The sequence below is a fragment of the Sinocyclocheilus grahami genome, unplaced genomic scaffold, assembly GCF_001515645.1.
Source record: "Sinocyclocheilus grahami isolate Dianchi unplaced genomic scaffold, SAMN03320097.WGS_v1.1 scaffold668.1, whole genome shotgun sequence".
Classification (NCBI taxonomy): domain Eukaryota; kingdom Metazoa; phylum Chordata; class Actinopteri; order Cypriniformes; family Cyprinidae; genus Sinocyclocheilus; species Sinocyclocheilus grahami.
The window spans coordinates 390,325-409,955 of NW_015505847.1; the positions used below are offsets into that span (position 1 = coordinate 390,325).

At 41.8% G+C, this 19,631-nt stretch overlaps 1 protein-coding gene across 1 annotated transcript in view; it reads right to left on the minus strand.

Annotated features, from left to right (window-relative positions):
• LOC107558967 (collagen alpha-1(XXV) chain) overlaps window positions 1-19,631 on the minus strand; it is a 268,638-nt gene that overhangs the window by 169,153 nt on the left and 79,854 nt on the right. Inside the window, exon 6 of the mRNA XM_016242681.1 lies at window positions 6,582-6,608. Coding sequence (XP_016098167.1) covers window positions 6,582-6,608 — 27 coding nt within the window. The remainder of the gene's footprint in view (window positions 1-6,581; window positions 6,609-19,631) is intronic.

The window sequence follows — 19,631 nt, forward strand, 5'->3', positions numbered from 1 at the left end:
TGAATCGCATAGCCGAGCCTGACGGTTCGAAGGAGCCATCGAGACGGGCTGGGTAGCTCAAGCCAGGCTACCAGACACCGCGCTAGTGGCATCAACGGAACTACAGGCGTACCCGCAGTGGGGCAGCACGGAAAAAAACGCAGGGACCCGACCCGGGCGTCTCGTAGCCGGTCCGAGGCGGGGTCTGGTGTGTGTAACACTGACCTGCGTTCGAGCAGAGGGTGCGTGGGTAGTCCGTTGGTTCGTCCTCCCGATCCGCCCACTGCTGCTCACTGGCGAGAGGGGAGGGTGAGTGTGATACGCACTAGATCGTCCACAACCCCATCCCCTCTGGGGACCCAGAAATAGAGGAATTGCTCTTTGTCGAGAATTTGGGTACCACCGACCGAGAGGTCATTGGTGGAAAAATATTCTCCGCCCGGCCCTCCTCCGGGGGAGGGAGTGGTGTGCTTACCATCTCCTGAAGAGCACGTCCCTCCACCTCTGGGTCGCCCGTATCGCCCTTCTCCGGGCAGAGAATCGGGAGTGGTGTGCTTACCATCACCTGAAGAGCATGTCCCTCCACCTCTGGGTCGCCCGTCTCCGGGCCTCTTGCTCTCTCGCTTGCCACCAGGTTTGGCGGGGGCCTGGACGGGCGGGGCGGCTGCCCTGCAACCAGCTCCACGGCACAGCTTTGCTGGAGGCCCGCCCCGCCCTTCTCCGGGCAGAGAATCGGGAGTGGTGTGCTTACCATCACCTGAAGAGCATGTCCCTCCACCTCTGGGTCGCCCGTCTCCGGGCCTCTTGCTCTCTCGCTTGCCACCAGGTTTGGCGGGGGCCTGGACGGGCGGGGCGGCTGCCCTGCAACCAACTCCATGGCACAGCTTTGCTGGAGGCCGCATGAGCGCTGCTCTTGTTTTTGCGGTGGCAGGGGGGCCGGCCTGGGACACGGGGGCATTCAAGAATCGTGTCTTGCCCGTCTCGTGCATGTCAGCCAGTCACAGCCAGAAATGGCGCTCCCAGACCACCATAGTGGACATCACACGACCCAGAGACCACGCCGTATCCTTCGTCGCTCGTGGCGCGAGGTCCGCCGTGGTGCAGAGTTCTCTGCGAACTTCCGGGTCGTGACCACCTCGTGCAAGTCCCTCAGTGCCTTGGCCTGGTGCACTTGCAATCACGCCGTAGCGTGTAAGGCGGAGGCAGCAGTAGAGTAGTCAGGAGCAGAACGATGTGATCGCTCGGCTCCGAAGCGAAAAGATGAATATGCGCTGCATCTGCTGCCCGACTTATACTTACGCTGTGATCAGCAGCAGCTGGATGCAATAATCGCATGCCAATGTGCATTGGCTCGTTTAGTTTACACTCGAAGTAGATTGGTCCCTCTAAGCGAGATCCCAATTCGTCGGTCCTCCGACATGACGTCGAGAGTGACCGACTGAAAGGGAATCAGAATTTTCAAGGCTAAAAATCCACTTTGTTACTCTAGAATAAAATGCATTAATTTGTGCCAATTTAGGTTCATATCAACTTCTCATGTCTTCATTTCTGTCCTCTTCATTCAACATATCAGCATTTGCTCTCTGTATGGACTTGAATTAATCAAACATTGCATCTAATTTACTCATGTTTGCTTTTACTTCACCAACATGTTCTATATCAGCCATTAAAATGTATATCAAAATGAATATCAATGATATTCATTCGTCTTGTGATGTGCGACATTTTGCCGGCTCTATAAGAACGCATTTGCGAGGCCTCTTGTTTCAATTCAATACTGAATAAACGAGTGTTCAAATCAGCAACAGATTCAGCCATCCTTTACTTAGACTGTTCAAATATCTTCACACACATTCAAAAGTTTATATTTCTTGTCCGTAATCTCATTTACGTGAGAAAACATGAGGATTTCAAACGGAAAAAAGTCAATCCATTTTCCAAACACTTCAGTTGACAATAGGTTTAGGGTTAAATAAGTTTAAACCTATCTGTGGATAGGTTTAGGGTTAGGGGATTGAAAATATTGTTTGGTCAGTATAAAAGTAATAGAAGTCTTTGAAAAGTCCCCACAATTCACAGAAACAAACGTGTGTGTGTGTGTGTCATGTTAATCAGACTAATCACCTTAGAGGCTACTTCATATATCACTCAAATGTAACCCGTTGTAGAATCGCTGCTGTCTCTTTATGAATGAATGGAATATCATGTCAGACAATGCGCAGTGAACATTCGGAGTAGGGGTGTCCTGGGACTTTACTATAGTGCTATAAGCCACATGCTCTATAGTGTGAGAGGCGAGCAAAGGTAACCTTATATAACTGTTCGCTTTTTTTTTTCTTTTAACTCCTCCCAACCACCTTTATCTTCATGTTTTTTGCTTGCCATCACGAGCCCACTCTCCTTCGCGTCGGTTTTGGTTTCTTATAAACAAAAATAGATTGCATAAGCACCCCCTTTTGTCGGCCGTCATCGTCACTTAATCTGACACTTTTTCTTTGATGATGAATCAGCCAGGCCGATGGCCGTCGGGTGGATGGCCAGTCCGCCCCTGGTGGTGGGCCTAGCTCCATGGCCTAAGGCGCACAGTTTCAACTCAGATTTTGTTGAACCTCCTTATTGAAACGGGCCCCAGGGCCAGTATGTATATGTGGAAAAGCTGATTACTGTTTACATTTAATTCAACAATATCGCTGTTAACATTACTCATTTCCCCATGTAGCCTGCATGTAAGCAGCTTTCTCTACCACAAAGGAGATGGTAATGCTGTTTTACTTGACGCTGATGTACAGAACTAATACTACATCTGAGGAAGACATATATTGTTTTCGGTTGCTTAGTTTCCTTAATTTTGTATCATGGCTTGCGTGACGTTGAATTGTAATACTGGGGTTGCCCTCATACGTCACACTCCAGGATTCCCCAACGTCGCTTAACGTGAAAAACTAATACAGTGATATAAAAAAGATCTCAGAGGCAAGCAAATGCAGCCAGAAGGATGCAACGCATTGCATTTTCTTTATAATCACTTTTTCTAGTGCCGTAAAGTTAGTTTTAGGTTTGTTATTCGCTGGACATTCGATTTCATTTGCCACTGATCTATAGATGAATCATGTGTAAACCCTCTATGCATAAAAGTCCAGTCATGATGTTTTCATGCCAGATGTTTAAAGAAACAGTCAGATGGAGTAGAAAACGATGAACACGACATATATGATGCCTCATATAATTTCTTGTACCTGCACAAAACCACATTTCCCCCAGTCTACTGTATGTTCTGTGTATAGCACTGAATCAAGCACAGTAACAAGGTGAAATATTATTACAATTTAAAATATATAAAAATATTTATTTTAAAATGTTATTGTGACATAGACTCTGCATGTAGACTTTGTTGTGCACCGTTTTCCTACTTTAGTTAATGTTTATGTTTAGCTGTGTATGCCTCTATTTAAGTTCATCCCTTTTCAGTTTGTGTTGTCCAGCCTCGTCTAGATACCTAGCTTTGTGTGAGATTTCCCTGCATTTATGTCTGCCTGAGAATTATTCTATTAAATACCTTTGATCCTTATATATTTTTCTTTGTGCATATGATTTATGCTACACATTGTGAGAGTTATTTAGTCATGTGATGGCAAAGCTGACTTTTTAGTGCTGCCAAATATATTTAACATTTGCAACATTTTTATGGAAATTGTGAAACTTTTTTCCAGATTCTTTGATGAATATAAAGTTAAAAAGAACAGCATTTATTAGAAGTATAATGTTTTGTAACAATCCATAAGTCTTTACTGTCACTTCGGATCAATTGAATGCATCCTTGCTGAAAATAGAAGTATTAATTTCTTTCAATAGATCAATACAAAAATATTGTTCTATCTTCTTAAGCGGAAACAGGTTTCCCTGATTTGTGAAATGTTGATTACTTCAACTGTACAGTACCTTCTGTCCTGGAGGGCCCTCAGGTCCCTGAAACGAGAAAATGATAAAAAAAAGAGTTAAAATGTACCAAAATTAACCAACTAAACCAGAGCAATTCTGGATATGAAGGAACAATCTTCTACACTGTGATGTGCTTTAACTTTTTCTGCTAAATAACTAGTGTGACTGTTTAATGAGACCTGAATGATATTGATATTCAAAATCAGTTTTCTTAATAACCTTGCCACAATGTCATTTTTCAATATATTAAACTGAGCACAAGAAAGTAGCAAGCCTTTGGGATGTGTCCTTAAATCTAAGTCCAAAAAAGAAAAGCCATTTCTTTGTCTGATTGGTTTAAGCATAGACCCAAAAATGTGTTGGTGTCTGTTCGCTGGCAGGCAGAGAAACAGTCTTATGCAAATTACTGCTCAAATTAACCACCTAATTAGCACAACAAAGCATTGCCACAACAGGTGTGTATTCCAGAAAGGAGGTTCAACAAACTCTGAGTTAAAACTTGAACTCTGAGTTGACTTACCCTGAGATTGGAAACTCTGAGTTTTCGTTTTCAGAACAGCTGAACAGAGTTAGTTCAATCCACTCTGAGTAGGTTGACTCTGAGTTTAGCGTGTGCACCATGACTATGAAAAGCCATGATCAATGGAGCTCCAAAATTACGATTCACCATGGCAACAGCACCTGACAAAAAGACTTCAGCATACTACGGAATACGTAACTTTAATTCTAAATCAATGTTATCAGAGGTGAAGACTGGCAGAAAGGTAATTTATTGAACTAATATTCATTTTCATGGTATCCCACGGGCAAATTTTTTTTTTTAATTATCTCTAATCCAACATGCTACATTTCTTAATTAGGGTAATGAAAAACACTTGACTTCTATTCAGCCAACAGCAAGAAGGTCTTTATGAATGAATGGAATATCATGTCAGACAATGCGCAGTGAACATTCGGAGTAGGGGTGTCCTGGGACTTTACTATAGTGCTATAAGCCACATGCTCTATAGTGTGAGAGGCGAGCAAAGGTAACCTTATATAACTGTTCGCTTTTTTTTTTCTTTTAACTCCTCCCAACCACCTTTATCTTCATGTTTTTTGCTTGCCATCACGAGCCCACTCTCCTTTGCGTCGGTTTTGGTTTCTTATAAACAAAAATAGATTGCATAAGCACCCCCTTTTGTCGGCCGTCATCGTCACTTAATCTGACACTTTTTCTTTGATGATGAATCAGCCAGGCCGATGGCCGTCGGGTGGATGGCCAGTCCGCCCCTGGTGGTGGGCCTAGCTCCATGGCCTAAGGCGCACAGTTTCAACTCAGATTTTGTTGAACCTCCTTATTGAAACGGGCCCCAGGGCCAGTATGTATATGTGGAAAAGCTGATTACTGTTTACATTTAATTCAACAATATCGCTGTTAACATTACTCATTTCCCCATGTAGCCTGCATGTAAGCAGCTTTCTCTACCACAAAGGAGATGGTAATGCTGTTTTACTTGACGCTGATGTACAGAACTAATACTACATCTGAGGAAGACATATATTGTTTTCGGTTGCTTAGTTTCCTTAATTTTGTATCATGGCTTGCGTGACGTTGAATTGTAATACTGGGGTTGCCCTCATACGTCACACTCCAGGATTCCCCAACGTCGCTTAACGTGAAAAACTAATACAGTGATATAAAAAAGATCTCAGAGGCAAGCAAATGCAGCCAGAAGGATGCAACGCATTGCATTTTCTTTATAATCACTTTTTCTAGTGCCGTAAAGTTAGTTTTAGGTTTGTTATTCGCTGGACATTCGATTTCATTTGCCACTGATCTATAGATGAATCATGTGTAAACCCTCTATGCATAAAAGTCCAGTCATGATGTTTTCATGCCAGATGTTTAAAGAAACAGTCAGATGGAGTAGAAAACGATGAACACGACATATATGATGCCTCATATAATTTCTTGTACCTGCACAAAACCACATTTCCCCCAGTCTACTGTATGTTCTGTGTATAGCACTGAATCAAGCACAGTAACAAGGTGAAATATTATTACAATTTAAAATATATAAAAATATTTATTTTAAAATGTTATTGTGACATAGACTCTGCATGTAGACTTTGTTGTGCACCGTTTTCCTACTTTAGTTAATGTTTATGTTTAGCTGTGTATGCCTCTATTTAAGTTCATCCCTTTTCAGTTTGTGTTGTCCAGCCTCGTCTAGATACCTAGCTTTGTGTGAGATTTCCCTGCATTTATGTCTGCCTGAGAATTATTCTATTAAATACCTTTGATCCTTATATATTTTTCTTTGTGCATATGATTTATGCTACACATTGTGAGAGTTATTTAGTCATGTGATGGCAAAGCTGACTTTTTAGTGCTGCCAAATATATTTAACATTTGCAACATTTTTATGGAAATTGTGAAACTTTTTTCCAGATTCTTTGATGAATATAAAGTTAAAAAGAACAGCATTTATTAGAAGTATAATGTTTTGTAACAATCCATAAGTCTTTACTGTCACTTCGGATCAATTGAATGCATCCTTGCTGAAAATAGAAGTATTAATTTCTTTCAATAGATCAATACAAAAATATTGTTCTATCTTCTTAAGCGGAAACAGGTTTCCCTGATTTGTGAAATATTGATTACTTCAACTGTACAGTACCTTCTGTCCTGGAGGGCCCTCAGGTCCCTGAAACGAGAAAATGATAAAAAAAAGAGTTAAAATGTACCAAAATTAACCAACTAAACCAGAGCAATTCTGGATATGAAGGAACAATCTTCTACACTGTGATGTGCTTTAACTTTTTCTGCTAAATAACTAGTGTGACTGTTTAATGAGACCTGAATGATATTGATATTCAAAATCAGTTTTCTTAATAACCTTGCCACAATGTCATTTTTCAATATATTAAACTGAGCACAAGAAAGTAGCAAGCCTTTGGGATGTGTCCTTAAATCTAAGTCCAAAAAAGAAAAGCCATTTCTTTGTCTGATTGGTTTAAGCATAGACCCAAAAATGTGTTGGTGTCTGTTCGCTGGCAGGCAGAGAAACAGTCTTATGCAAATTACTGCTCAAATTAACCACCTAATTAGCACAACAAAGCATTGCCACAACAGGTGTGTATTCCAGAAAGGAGGTTCAACAAACTCTGAGTTAAAACTTGAACTCTGAGTTGACTTACCCTGAGATTGGAAACTCTGAGTTTTCGTTTTCAGAACAGCTGAACAGAGTTAGTTCAATCCACTCTGAGTAGGTTGACTCTGAGTTTAGCGTGTGCACCATGACTATGAAAAGCCATGATCAATGGAGCTCCAAAATTACGATTCACCATGGCAACAGCACCTGACAAAAAGACTTCAGCATACTACGGAATACGTAACTTTAATTCTAAATCAATGTTATCAGAGGTGAAGACTGGCAGGAAGGTAATTTATTGAACTAATATTCATTTTCATGGTATCCCACGGGCAAATTTTTTTTTTTAATTATCTCTAATCCAACATGCTACATTTCTTAATTAGGGTAATGAAAAACACTTGACTTCTATTCAGCCAACAGCAAGAAGGCAGATACTCGTAAAATGGGGGGAAAACCTGAACCAGCACCACTGACAGATGAAGAGGAGATGGCCACAATACCAATATTAAAATCCAACAGGAAAAATAATAATTGTTGCTATTGTATTTGTAGAACATAAAGATTACCAAATAAATAGTGAATAATTTGTGTTTATTTAACAGCTGTGGTGGTGGTTACGGCATATATCTCGCTCTACCCTTCCATCTGACATCCATTCCATACTGTAGCCTAATCAGCTTCATTTTCAGAAGGTGTGATGGTGAGAATATGTGTGTAATCAATGCATCCAACCACACTGGAAATCCTAAAGGAAATTCTAATTATTAGGTGAATAATTTGTGTTTATTTAACAGCTGTGGTGGTGGTTACGCATATATCTTGCACTACTTCCATCTGGCATCCTTCCATTCCATACAGTAAACTGTTTTCAGAAGGTGCGATGGTGAGAATATGTGTAATCAATGCATCCAACCACACTGGAAATCCTAAAGGAAATTCTAATTATTAGGTTACTTAGAGGTTGCAACAAGATTTTATCAAGTGAACGCCATTTAAAAATGGTACTGTTGAAATAAATATGCATGTAGATATGGCAAAATAAATAAATAAAATAAAATCCTCTCCTGATGTAAATGTAACTCCCCGCGAATTAATGCAGCTTCCTCATCTACAGGATCCCTTATATAAAGACATGCCATTTTTGTCACATTTACAGTGTCTGCATGATGAAAATTAAAGTGGTCCGGTGAGAAAAATAATCTTGTTTCCATTTTCATTAAGATTATTTTTCTTACAATTTTCTTACAATCTTGGCAATTAATTTTACTTGTTTACCCCAGGAAAGACTAAATATCGTATATATTTTTTCTTATATAGAAAATGCATACTTGAAATAAGGCAAAAATCTCAGCAATAAAAGCAATTTTTGCAGCGTGAATGAATGAATGAGGTATTTAAACATTGCTTACACTTTAAAAAGGGGGAGGAAACTGAAAGAAACTGGGTTTACCGAAGAAAACCTGCTCCAGACCAGGTTAGGTTCACGGAGTAAGTTACTATGTTACTATGGTAAGAGGTTTAGTTTTGTCTTTTACTGGAACCGAAAACCCTGAGTTTCCATTTTCCGGGGTTAACAAACTCACAAACTCTAACAAAACCCGCTTTCTGAAATACACCCCTAATCTAAACCAGGTTTTGTCAACTCTAAATCTACTCTGAAACTTAGATTATGTTCAGCTAGTTTCATGCAACAGCCCACAGGTGGTATGTTCAACTCCGTAGCATCTCAGAGATCTCGAATCAATAAATTAGCACCCCAGAAGCATAATCAGCATAATCATAATGAGACATAATCAGTCAAAAGCTACTGACATGCCAGTCTTGTTGTGTTCCAGCTGTGGTTCTTACCTTTTTTATGACTGTAATAATGCCATATTGTCTTACTTTTAATCACACATTAATCTTTTAATGATGACATTACCTCTAGTAAAAAGTCATTATGCACTCAATAAATAATTTGTTTGTCTAACTAAATAAAATTATGCCACCTATTTCCACACAGCTGAACTGATTTATTTGCACATAAATTAGGTTAACTGTCCTGACGAGTAAAATTCATGATCATTTAATGAGATCACACCAATTTCATTTGACATATTCTGTGAATGTTCCCTGAACAAAGTTCACTCTTGTTGATCCAACCAGTGCTGTTGCTGTTCAGACTGGTGCCCTTTTGCAGAGTTGCACGAGTTCACTGCATTTTCATGAAAATGTAAAGACATGTTAGAGTTTGTGTTTAATATTTAGCTATTTTGAACATTTAAGAGTTTATAAACCGTATCACAGCCGTGCCGATATACAGCCATATCTCACGTCTACGAGTGTGATATTGTGTTTATACAACAGTTGGATGGCATGAATGTGTAAATACACATCATGTAATGTCATGTCTTTAAAAGCCCTCTTCAGGAGATTAATGCAGCTTCCTCATCTACAGGATCCCTTATATAAAGACATGCCATTTTTGTCACATTTACAGTGTCTGCATGATGAAAATTAAAGTGGTCCGGTGAGAAAAATAATCTTGTTTCCATTTTCATTAAGATTATTTTTCTTACAATTTTCTTACAATCTTGGCAATTAATTTTACTTGTTTACCCCAGGAAAGACTAAATATCGTATATATTTTTTCTTATATAGAAAATGCATACTTGAAATAAGGCAAAAATCTCAGCAATAAAAGCAATTTTTGCAGCGTGAATGAATGAATGAGGTATTTAAACATTGCTTACACTTTAAAAAGGGGGAGGAAACTGAAAGAAACTGGGTTTACCGAAGAAAACCTGCTCCAGACCAGGTTAGGTTCACGGAGTAAGTTACTATGGTAACTTACCAAGAGGTTTAGTTTTGTCTTTTACTGGAACCGAAAACCCTGAGTTTCCATTTTCCGGGGTTAACAAACTCTGAGTTTCTAACAAAACCCGCTTTCTGAAATACACCCCTAATCTAAACCAGGTTTTGTCAACTCTAAATCTACTCTGAAACTTAGATTATGTTCAGCTAGTTTCATGCAACAGCCCACAGGTGGTATGTTCAACTCCGTAGCATCTCAGAGATCTCGAATCAATAAATTAGCACCCCAGAAGCATAATCAGCATAATCATAATGAGACATAATCAGTCAAAAGCTACTGACATGCCAGTCTTGTTGTGTTCCAGCTGTGGTTCTTACCTTTTTTATGACTGTAATAATGCCATATTGTCTTACTTTTAATCACACATTAATCTTTTAATGATGACATTACCTCTAGTAAAAAGTCATTATGCACTCAATAAATAATTTGTTTGTCTAACTAAATAAAATTATGCCACCTATTTCCACACAGCTGAACTGATTTATTTGCACATAAATTAGGTTAACTGTCCTGACGAGTAAAATTCATGATCATTTAATGAGATCACACCAATTTCATTTGACATATTCTGTGAATGTTCCCTGAACAAAGTTCACTCTTGTTGATCCAACCAGTGCTGTTGCTGTTCAGACTGGTGCCCTTTTGCAGAGTTGCACGAGTTCACTGCATTTTCATGAAAATGTAAAGACATGTTAGAGTTTGTGTTTAATATTTAGCTATTTTGAACATTTAAGAGTTTATAAACCGTATCACAGCCGTGCCGATATACAGCCATATCTCACGTCTACGAGTGTGATATTGTGTTTATACAACAGTTGGATGGCATGAATGTGTAAATACACATCATGTAATGTCACGTCTTTAAAAGCCCTCTTCAGGAGTTCACCCTTACATCTAATCTGATAGCAAAGAGTAAGCATATTTTGGCATGCTGTCCTGGGGGAGGGCTCTGAGCCCGGAATATAGCCCGAACCCAGAGAACTCCCCCTATCCCTAATATGGGATGAAAATAGATTAGGAGTGAGGAGTTGGGGTGGAGGAGGGATGCTGGAAAACTGTTGTAGGACAGAGGTAGGTAGGCTGCATATATATATACGTATTGTGCTAGTTAGGATGGTTAGCTAAACAAGTTTCACCTGTGCCAAACTGTTTGATTATCTGATCGCGCTCCTCCCGAACCTTGTTAATAAAACATAATTTCACGAGTTCACCCTTACATAAAATCTAATAGCAAATAGTAAGCATATTTTGGCGTGCTGTCCTGGGGGAGGGCTCAGAGAACTCCCCAAAAGAAGCTTAAAGACAGGGGACAGCAGCCAGAGAGCAACATTTTTAGTTGCCCCCAACATATGCGTGCTGTAAAGAGATATGGGTTAAAATCTGCGAAGAAAAAGGGGGCAGGGCTACCGGGAGAGCCCGTGTAGTGCTCGACGGGAGCTGCGGATTGCAGCGTCAGACTGGCAAGCCCTACATGCCGTTAGAAGAGGAGCACGATGGCAGATATCAAATGAGGGAATCTCGCTGTGTCCGAAGGGAACTCTGGCTCTGCTGCACCGGAAGGGAGAGTCCCTCTTGCATCTGAATACGAGGCGCAATTTGATGCGTCGGATGGAGGGCTCTCACAGCATCTGAAGGGAGCCCGTGAATCTTCTGCACCGGGGGTGAGAGTCCCGTCCGCCGCTGAACAAGCAAATAGATTCGAAACGACTGATGGAGGGACTCCTACTGCGTCTGAAGGGCGCTGCGGCTCTGCTGCACCGAAAGGGGAGTCCCCCTTGTGAATGAAGGTGCAGTTTGATGCCTCGGATGGAGGGCTCCCACTGCGACCGAAGGGGGCCTGCGGCTCTGTTGCACAAGGAGGGAGAGCCCCGTCCACTGCCGATTACGCAGCGTAACTCAAAACGACAGACGGATGGCTCACACTGCGACCGAAGGGAGGCATGGCCCTGCTGCTCCGGAAGGGAGAGCCCTGTCCGATGCTGAATAAGCAATGAGATTCGAAACGACGGCTGGAGGGCTCTCACTGCGACCAAAAGGAGCTGTGACTTACTGCATTGTAAATGAGAGCCTCCGATTACCCGAGTAAACAACGGGATTTAAAAGTGACGTAATTTTTTTTTCTGATCAGGGCTACATGGGCCTGTATCTGATTCTGTGAGAGGCCTTTTTGAGCTGCTGTAGTTGCTGCACCGATACGAAATGAGTGGCTGGAAAATTTTTCTGCGGGTAAGCCTGATTTAGCGATGATCAGATTTTGGAACCAAAAACATGTAACGGGGTGGTTAAAGTCGTCAACGAAGAGAGGGTCCAGTGCTGATTTAGATTGAGCGTTCCTGAGTTGGAAATAAGAAAAGGGAGCCTGATAAGGTTGAATTGGAGATGGGAGGTTAAAAATGTATATATAGTGGCCTTTTCTTTCTTGGTCTGTCTTACTTTGCTTAATGAAGTAAGCGATAGTTTCGCTATCAAGTATGGATAAATCAGAGATGGTCGGATGGAGTTTGGGGTTGAATTTAGAGGTTATTGCAATTTCTGAGCATCTCAGACAACCGAAGAAAGCCAATAAAACATGGCGTTGAGGGTACGAGCGCTATGGATCGAATGGTACCCTGTGCTGTGATTTTGGATGCATTTAAGGATGTCCAGAGTTATATGTTGTATGGAATCCAGGCTTGATGGTTGAGAGCACTGAATTATTTTGATTAGAAGAGAAGTTTGAGAATTATTTATTGTGGGGGAGGGGAAGCCATAGATTAGTTTGTGAAAAAATTGAACACCACTTAAGTTTAACATTTAATAGACCCAACTTGGAGGTTCTTAATGGAATGAAGGTTGTAAATAAATGAAGTAATTTCAAGGTGAGAAAATCGGGAAATGGCAGGTTATAGAAGAGGTGAAATGCTTTGAAACATCTCCAAACTGTTAGATATGAATGGATAGTTCTGGGTAAAACTGCTTGAGGATAGAATAGAGTGATGCGTCGAGGAGAGGTTTTAAGGGATGAGTTATGGGAATATGAGTTGCGAATAGTGAGGTACTGGGGTTGACGATGGGTCCATCTCCGGCGGCATTTGGTGGGGTAGGTAGTGGGACTGCTGTGAATAAAGTGTACTGCGGTTTAGCTTGGAGAGAAGGGTTAGAAGGAAGATAAGGAGGGTCCATAACCATTTGCAGAGGCAGCCTCACGCATGGATTAGCCCCTGGTGTTTGGGGAAGCATGTAGGAAGAGGTAGAAGGAAATGAGGTAGGGGCCGTAACTGTTTGCGGAGGCAGCCTTACGCATGGATTAGCCCCTGGCCATTGATAGGGAAAAGGAGTAGCGGAAGGGTAAGAGTAAGGTGGCTGATCTTGAGGTTGAAGTAAGGGAGTGGGAAGGATAGGAGGTTGGAAAGCCATGCCAGCGGGTGATGTTGCGTGCGGCATGGTAGCTGAAGGCGCCCCAGTGATTCGTTGAGAAGAAGAAGGAGGCAGTACAGTGTGAGGAGTGGCGGAGTCTGGGGCGCGGCCCAGGCTTGCTGATGGCCTACTGTGTCTTGACACTCGAGGGGAGCCGGAACTTGATCTGGAAGAAGACGACATTATTTTGAATGAAGTAGAGAGCTGTGAGGGAGAGGAGCATGGTTGTCAGCGGAGGCAGCCTCACGCATAAATCAGCCTCTGGGCTAGTGTCTGCTATGTGAGTTGGAGGCCACTGAACAGGAAAAAGAATTAGGAGTAACAGGAGGAAACGCCTGAGATGTGTGGGCCTGAGTTGCAAGCGGAGGCTGCTTCGCGCTTGTTTCAGCTGCTGTGGCTGTAGGCCACGGGGGCTTTTGATATTCAGAGGAAAATGCTGGAGAGCCTGTGCAGCCTGCACAGCTAATGGAGGCAGCTTTACACTAGCATGTGTTACAGGAGCTGGAGACCACTGAAAAGGAAGATGGGTTAGAAGTAGAAGGAGGAAAGTCTTTTTTTGGTAACACTTTATAATAACTTTCATTTATAAATCATTAACAAACATTATATAATGCTTAACAGATCATTAGTTAATATACATTCACATAGCTAGAAATATGAGATAATGTTCTTGTTAATGTTTACTAATGAACTTACTAAACATTACCTAATGATTAACATGATTATTTAATGTAAATTGAAAAACTTACAAATGTCAGTAAATGTTCAGTTCATATGATCTTCATTTGTTGGTCTTTGTTTGTTGTGTAGACCTCTATTTACACATCTTAACAAATAATCTATTAATTATTTGTTCATGTTTTTGCTGTACCCAATCTAAAGTTGAAACTATTCATCATTTGTAAATGTTTATAAACGATTACTAATCATTTAATATTTTTTTGGGCATTGGACTTTTAGCGAATGTAACAAGGTTCGTGTAAAGGGGGGCTGGTTAAGTTTAGCTAAATGCTTGCTAAAGACATAACAGATCGTAATTTTGGTGCAAAAAATGTTTTTATTTCAACACTAACATTAGTATGCTACTCTTCAGTATATCATTAAACAGGATATTCCTTGAATCATAAATAAACAGGAGAAAACAATAAGTGCTTGATCATATGGAATTGAAAGTTTAATGACATTTAAACTTACATGAAATAATGATTTGTTTGAACTATCTAATGTTTAATAAGTTTATTAGCAAGCATTAACAAGCACATTATCTCACGTTTCTAACTCTTTGAATATATATTAACTAATGATCCATTAAGCATTATGTAATGTTTGTTAATGATTTATTAATGAAAGTTATTTCCAGTAAAATAAAGTGTTACCAGTTTTTAAAGCACTAACAACGAATTTGGCTATTTAAAAAAAGTATTTGACAACTTTTAGCAACTTTTAAAAAGTGATAAAATTATGAAAATACATGCTTTTCCTCTTAACCACACAAAAATAAGAAAGTATTGAAACAGCTAGCCAGCCAAGCAGCACATCACCTGGTAGAGACTTGGAGAGAAGTGCCTAGCAGTGCCGGAGGCAGCCTCGTGCTAGCGTCTGCTACGAGAGCTGGAGACCCGGCAACATGCGGCGCTGTGGCCGGAAGAGCCGCAGTGAAAAGTTGAGCCGAAGCGGTTTGAGGCCTGCCACTGCGACCCAGCGCTTGAGGAGAGCCGGGTTTTGTGCGGGAAAATGGTGGTGTCGAGCGAGGCGAGTTTGGGGCTTTGCTCGATCTATTGAGTGGATTTAGGAGTGAGGTTGGCTAATTTGCAGGGTGACGAATAGATCGTACAGATCCACTTTGCTTACCCACCGCGAGAATGGTTTGTCGTAATGAATCAGCGTCTGCCTCAGGCTTAAATACGGTCCACTTTCCGATCTGAGGATATATGGGCATGGCCGAATGATATGAGGATGTCGGGAAAGAAATTGGAAGTCTCGCCGGAGGCGAAGTTAAGCTTCAGCATTGTGGAGAGTGTGTGACTGGTCAAGCAGAGATTTGGTGGCGGTGACTGGCGGAGAAGGAGTGATCCTGGGGCCAGCAGATTGCGACGGAGGATCTGAAAAATCCCCAGTACAGGTCTCATTGTTGTACAGAAAAAGTTGAGTCTGTGATATAATGGCCAAAAGAGCAAAACCGAATGCCGGAAAACTGTCGTAGGACCAGAGGCGGACAAAGTACTCAACTCCATTACTTTGTGTTCCAGCTGTGGCTCTTACCTTTTTTATGCCTGTAATAATGCCATATTGTCTTACTTTTAATCACACATTAATCTTTTAATGATGACATTACCTCTAGTAAAAAGTCATTATGCACTCAATAAATAATTTGTTTGTCTAACTAAATAAAATTATGCCACCTATTTCCACACAGCTGAACTGATTTATTTGCACATAAATTAGGTTAACTGTCCTGACGAGTAAAATTCATGATCATTTAATGAGATCACACCAATTTCATTTGACATATTCTGTGAATGTTCCCTGAACAAAGTTCACTCTTGTTGATCCAACCAGTGCTGTTGCTGTTCAGACTGGTGCCCTTTTGCAGAGTTGCACGAGTTCACTGCATTTTCATGAAAATGTAAAGACATGTTAGAGTTTGTGTTTAATATTTAGCTATTTTGAACATTTAAGAGTTTATAAACCGTATCACAGCCGTGCCGATATACAGCCATATCTCACGTCTACGAGTGTGATATTGTGTTTATACAACAGTTGGATGGCATGAATGTGTAAATACACATCATGTAATGTCACGTCTTTAAAAGCCCTCTTCAGGAGTTCACCCTTACATCTAATCTGATAGCAAAGAGTAAGCATATTTTGGCATGCTGTCCTGGGGGAGGGCTCTGAGCCCGGAATATAGCCCGAACCCAGAGAACTCCCCCTATCCCTAATATGGGATGAAAATAGATTAGGAGTGAGGAGTTGGGGTGGAGGAGGGATGCTGGAAAACTGTTGTAGGACAGAGGTAGGTAGGCTGCATATATATATACGTATTGTGCTAGTTAGGATGGTTAGCTAAACAAGTTTCACCTGTGCCAAACTGTTTGATTATCTGATCGCGCTCCTCCCGAACCTTGTTAATAAAACATAATTTCACGAGTTCACCCTTACATAAAATCTAATAGCAAATAGTAAGCATATTTTGGCGTGCTGTCCTGGGGGAGGGCTCAGAGAACTCCCCAAAAGAAGCTTAAAGACATGGGACAGCAGCCAGAGAGCAACATTTTTAGTTGCCCCCCAACATATGCGTGCTGTAAAGAGATATGGGTTAAAATCTGCGAAGAAAAAGGGGGCAGGGCTACCGGGAGAGCCCGTGTAGTGCTCGACGGGAGCTGCGGATTGCAGCGTCAGACTGGCAAGCCCTACATGCCGTTAGAAGAGGAGCACGATGGCAGATATCAAATGAGGGAATCTCGCTGTGTCCGAAGGGAACTCTGGCTCTGCTGCACCGGAAGGGAGAGTCCCTCTTGCATCTGAATACGAGGCGCAATTTGATGCGTCGGATGGAGGGCTCTCACAGCATCTGAAGGGAGCCCGTGAATCTTCTGCACCGGGGGTGAGAGTCCCGTCCGCCGCTGAACAAGCAAATAGATTCGAAACGACTGATGGAGGGACTCCTACTGCGTCTGAAGGGCGCTGCGGCTCTGCTGCACCGAAAGGGGAGTCCCCCTTGTGAATGAAGGTGCAGTTTGATGCCTCGGATGGAGGGCTCCCACTGCGACCGAAGGGGGCCTGCGGCTCTGTTGCACAAGGAGGGAGAGCCCCGTCCACTGCCGATTACGCAGCGTAACTCAAAACGACAGACGGATGGCTCACACTGCGACCGAAGGGAGGCATGGCCCTGCTGCTCCGGAAGGGAGAGCCCTGTCCGATGCTGAATAAGCAATGAGATTCGAAACGACGGCTGGAGGGCTCTCACTGCGACCAAAAGGAGCTGTGACTTACTGCATTGTAAATGAGAGCCTCCGATTACCCGAGTAAACAACGGGATTTAAAAGTGACGTAATTTTTTTTTCTGATCAGGGCTACATGGGCCTGTATCTGATTCTGTGAGAGGCCTTTTTGAGCTGCTGTAGTTGCTGCACCGATACGAAATGAGTGGCTGGAAAATTTTTCTGCGGGTAAGCCTGATTTAGCGATGATCAGATTTTGGAACCAAAAACATGTAACGGGGTGGTTAAAGTCGTCAACGAAGAGAGGGTCCAGTGCTGATTTAGATTGAGCGTTCCTGAGTTGGAAATAAGAAAAGGGAGCCTGATAAGGTTGAATTGGAGATGGGAGGTTAAAAATGTATATATAGTGGCCTTTTCTTTCTTGGTCTGTCTTACTTTGCTTAATGAAGTAAGCGATAGTTTCGCTATCAAGTATGGATAAATCTGAGATGGTCGGATGGAGTTTGGGGTTGAATTTAGAGGTTATTGCAATTTCTGAGCATCTCAGACAACCGAAGAAAGCCAATAAAACATGGCGTTGAGGGTACGAGCGCTATGGATCGAATGGTACCCTGTGCTGTGATTTTGGATGCATTTAAGGATGTCCAGAGTTATATGTTGTATGGAATCCAGGCTTGATGGTTGAGAGCACTGAATTATTTTGATTAGAAGAGAAGTTTGAGAATTATTTATTGTGGGGGAGGGGAAGCCATAGATTAGTTTGTGAAAAAATTGAACACCACTTAAGTTTAACATTTAATAGACCCAACTTGGAGGTTCTTAATGGAATGAAGGTTGTAAATAAATGAAGTAATTTCAAGGTGAGAAAATCGGGAAATGGCAGGTTATAGAAGAGGCGAAATGCTTTGAAACATCTCCAAACTGTTAGATATGAATGGATAGTTCTGGGTAAAACTGCTTGAGGATAGAATAGAGTGATGCGTCGAGGAGAGGTTTTAAGGGATGAGTTATGGGAATATGAGTTGCGAATAGTGAGGTACTGGGGTTGACGATGGGTCCATCTCCGGCGGCATTTGGTGGGGTAGGTAGTGGGACTGCTGTGAATAAAGTGTACTGCGGTTTAGCTTGGAGAGAAGGGTTAGAAGGAAGATAAGGAGGGTCCATAACCATTTGCAGAGGCAGCCTCACGCATGGATTAGCCCCTGGTGTTTGGGGAAGCATGTAGGAAGAGGTAGAAGGAAATGAGGTAGGGGCCGTAACTGTTTGCGGAGGCAGCCTTACGCATGGATTAGCCCCTGGCCATTGATAGGGAAAAGGAGTAGCGGAAGGGTAAGAGTAAGGTGGCTGATCTTGAGGTTGAAGTAAGGGAGTGGGAAGGATAGGAGGTTGGAAAGCCATGCCAGCGGGTGATGTTGCGTGCGGCATGGTAGCTGAAGGCGCCCCAGTGATTCGTTGAGAAGAAGAAGGAGGCAGTACAGTGTGAGGAGTGGCGGAGTCTGGGGCGCGGCCCAGGCTTGCTGATGGCCTACTGTGTCTTGACACTCGAGGGGAGCCGGAACTTGATCTGGAAGAAGACGACATTATTTTGAATGAAGTAGAGAGCTGTGAGGGAGAGGAGCATGGTTGTCAGCGGAGGCAGCCTCACGCATAAATCAGCCTCTGGGCTAGTGTCTGCTATGTGAGTTGGAGGCCACTGAACAGGAAAAAGAATTAGGAGTAACAGGAGGAAACGCCTGAGATGTGTGGGCCTGAGTTGCAAGCGGAGGCTGCTTCGCGCTTGTTTCAGCTGCTGTGGCTGTAGGCCACGGGGGCTTTTGATATTCAGAGGAAAATGCTGGAGAGCCTGTGCAGCCTGCACAGCTAATGGAGGCAGCTTTACACTAGCATGTGTTACAGGAGCTGGAGACCACTGAAAAGGAAGATGGGTTAGAAGTAGAAGGAGGAAAGTCTTTTTTTGGTAACACTTTATAATAACTTTCATTTATAAATCATTAACAAACATTATATAATGCTTAACAGATCATTAGTTAATATACATTCACATAGCTAGAAATATGAGATAATGTTCTTGTTAATGTTTACTAATGAACTTACTAAACATTACCTAATGATTAACATGATTATTTAATGTAAATTGAAAAACTTACAAATGTCAGTAAATGTTCAGTTCATATGATCTTCATTTGTTGGTCTTTGTTTGTTGTGTAGACCTCTATTTACACATCTTAACAAATAATCTATTAATTATTTGTTCATGTTTTTGCTGTACCCAATCTAAAGTTGAAACTATTCATCATTTGTAAATGTTTATAAACGATTACTAATCATTTAATATTTTTTTGGGCATTGGACTTTTAGCGAATGTAACAAGGTTCGTGT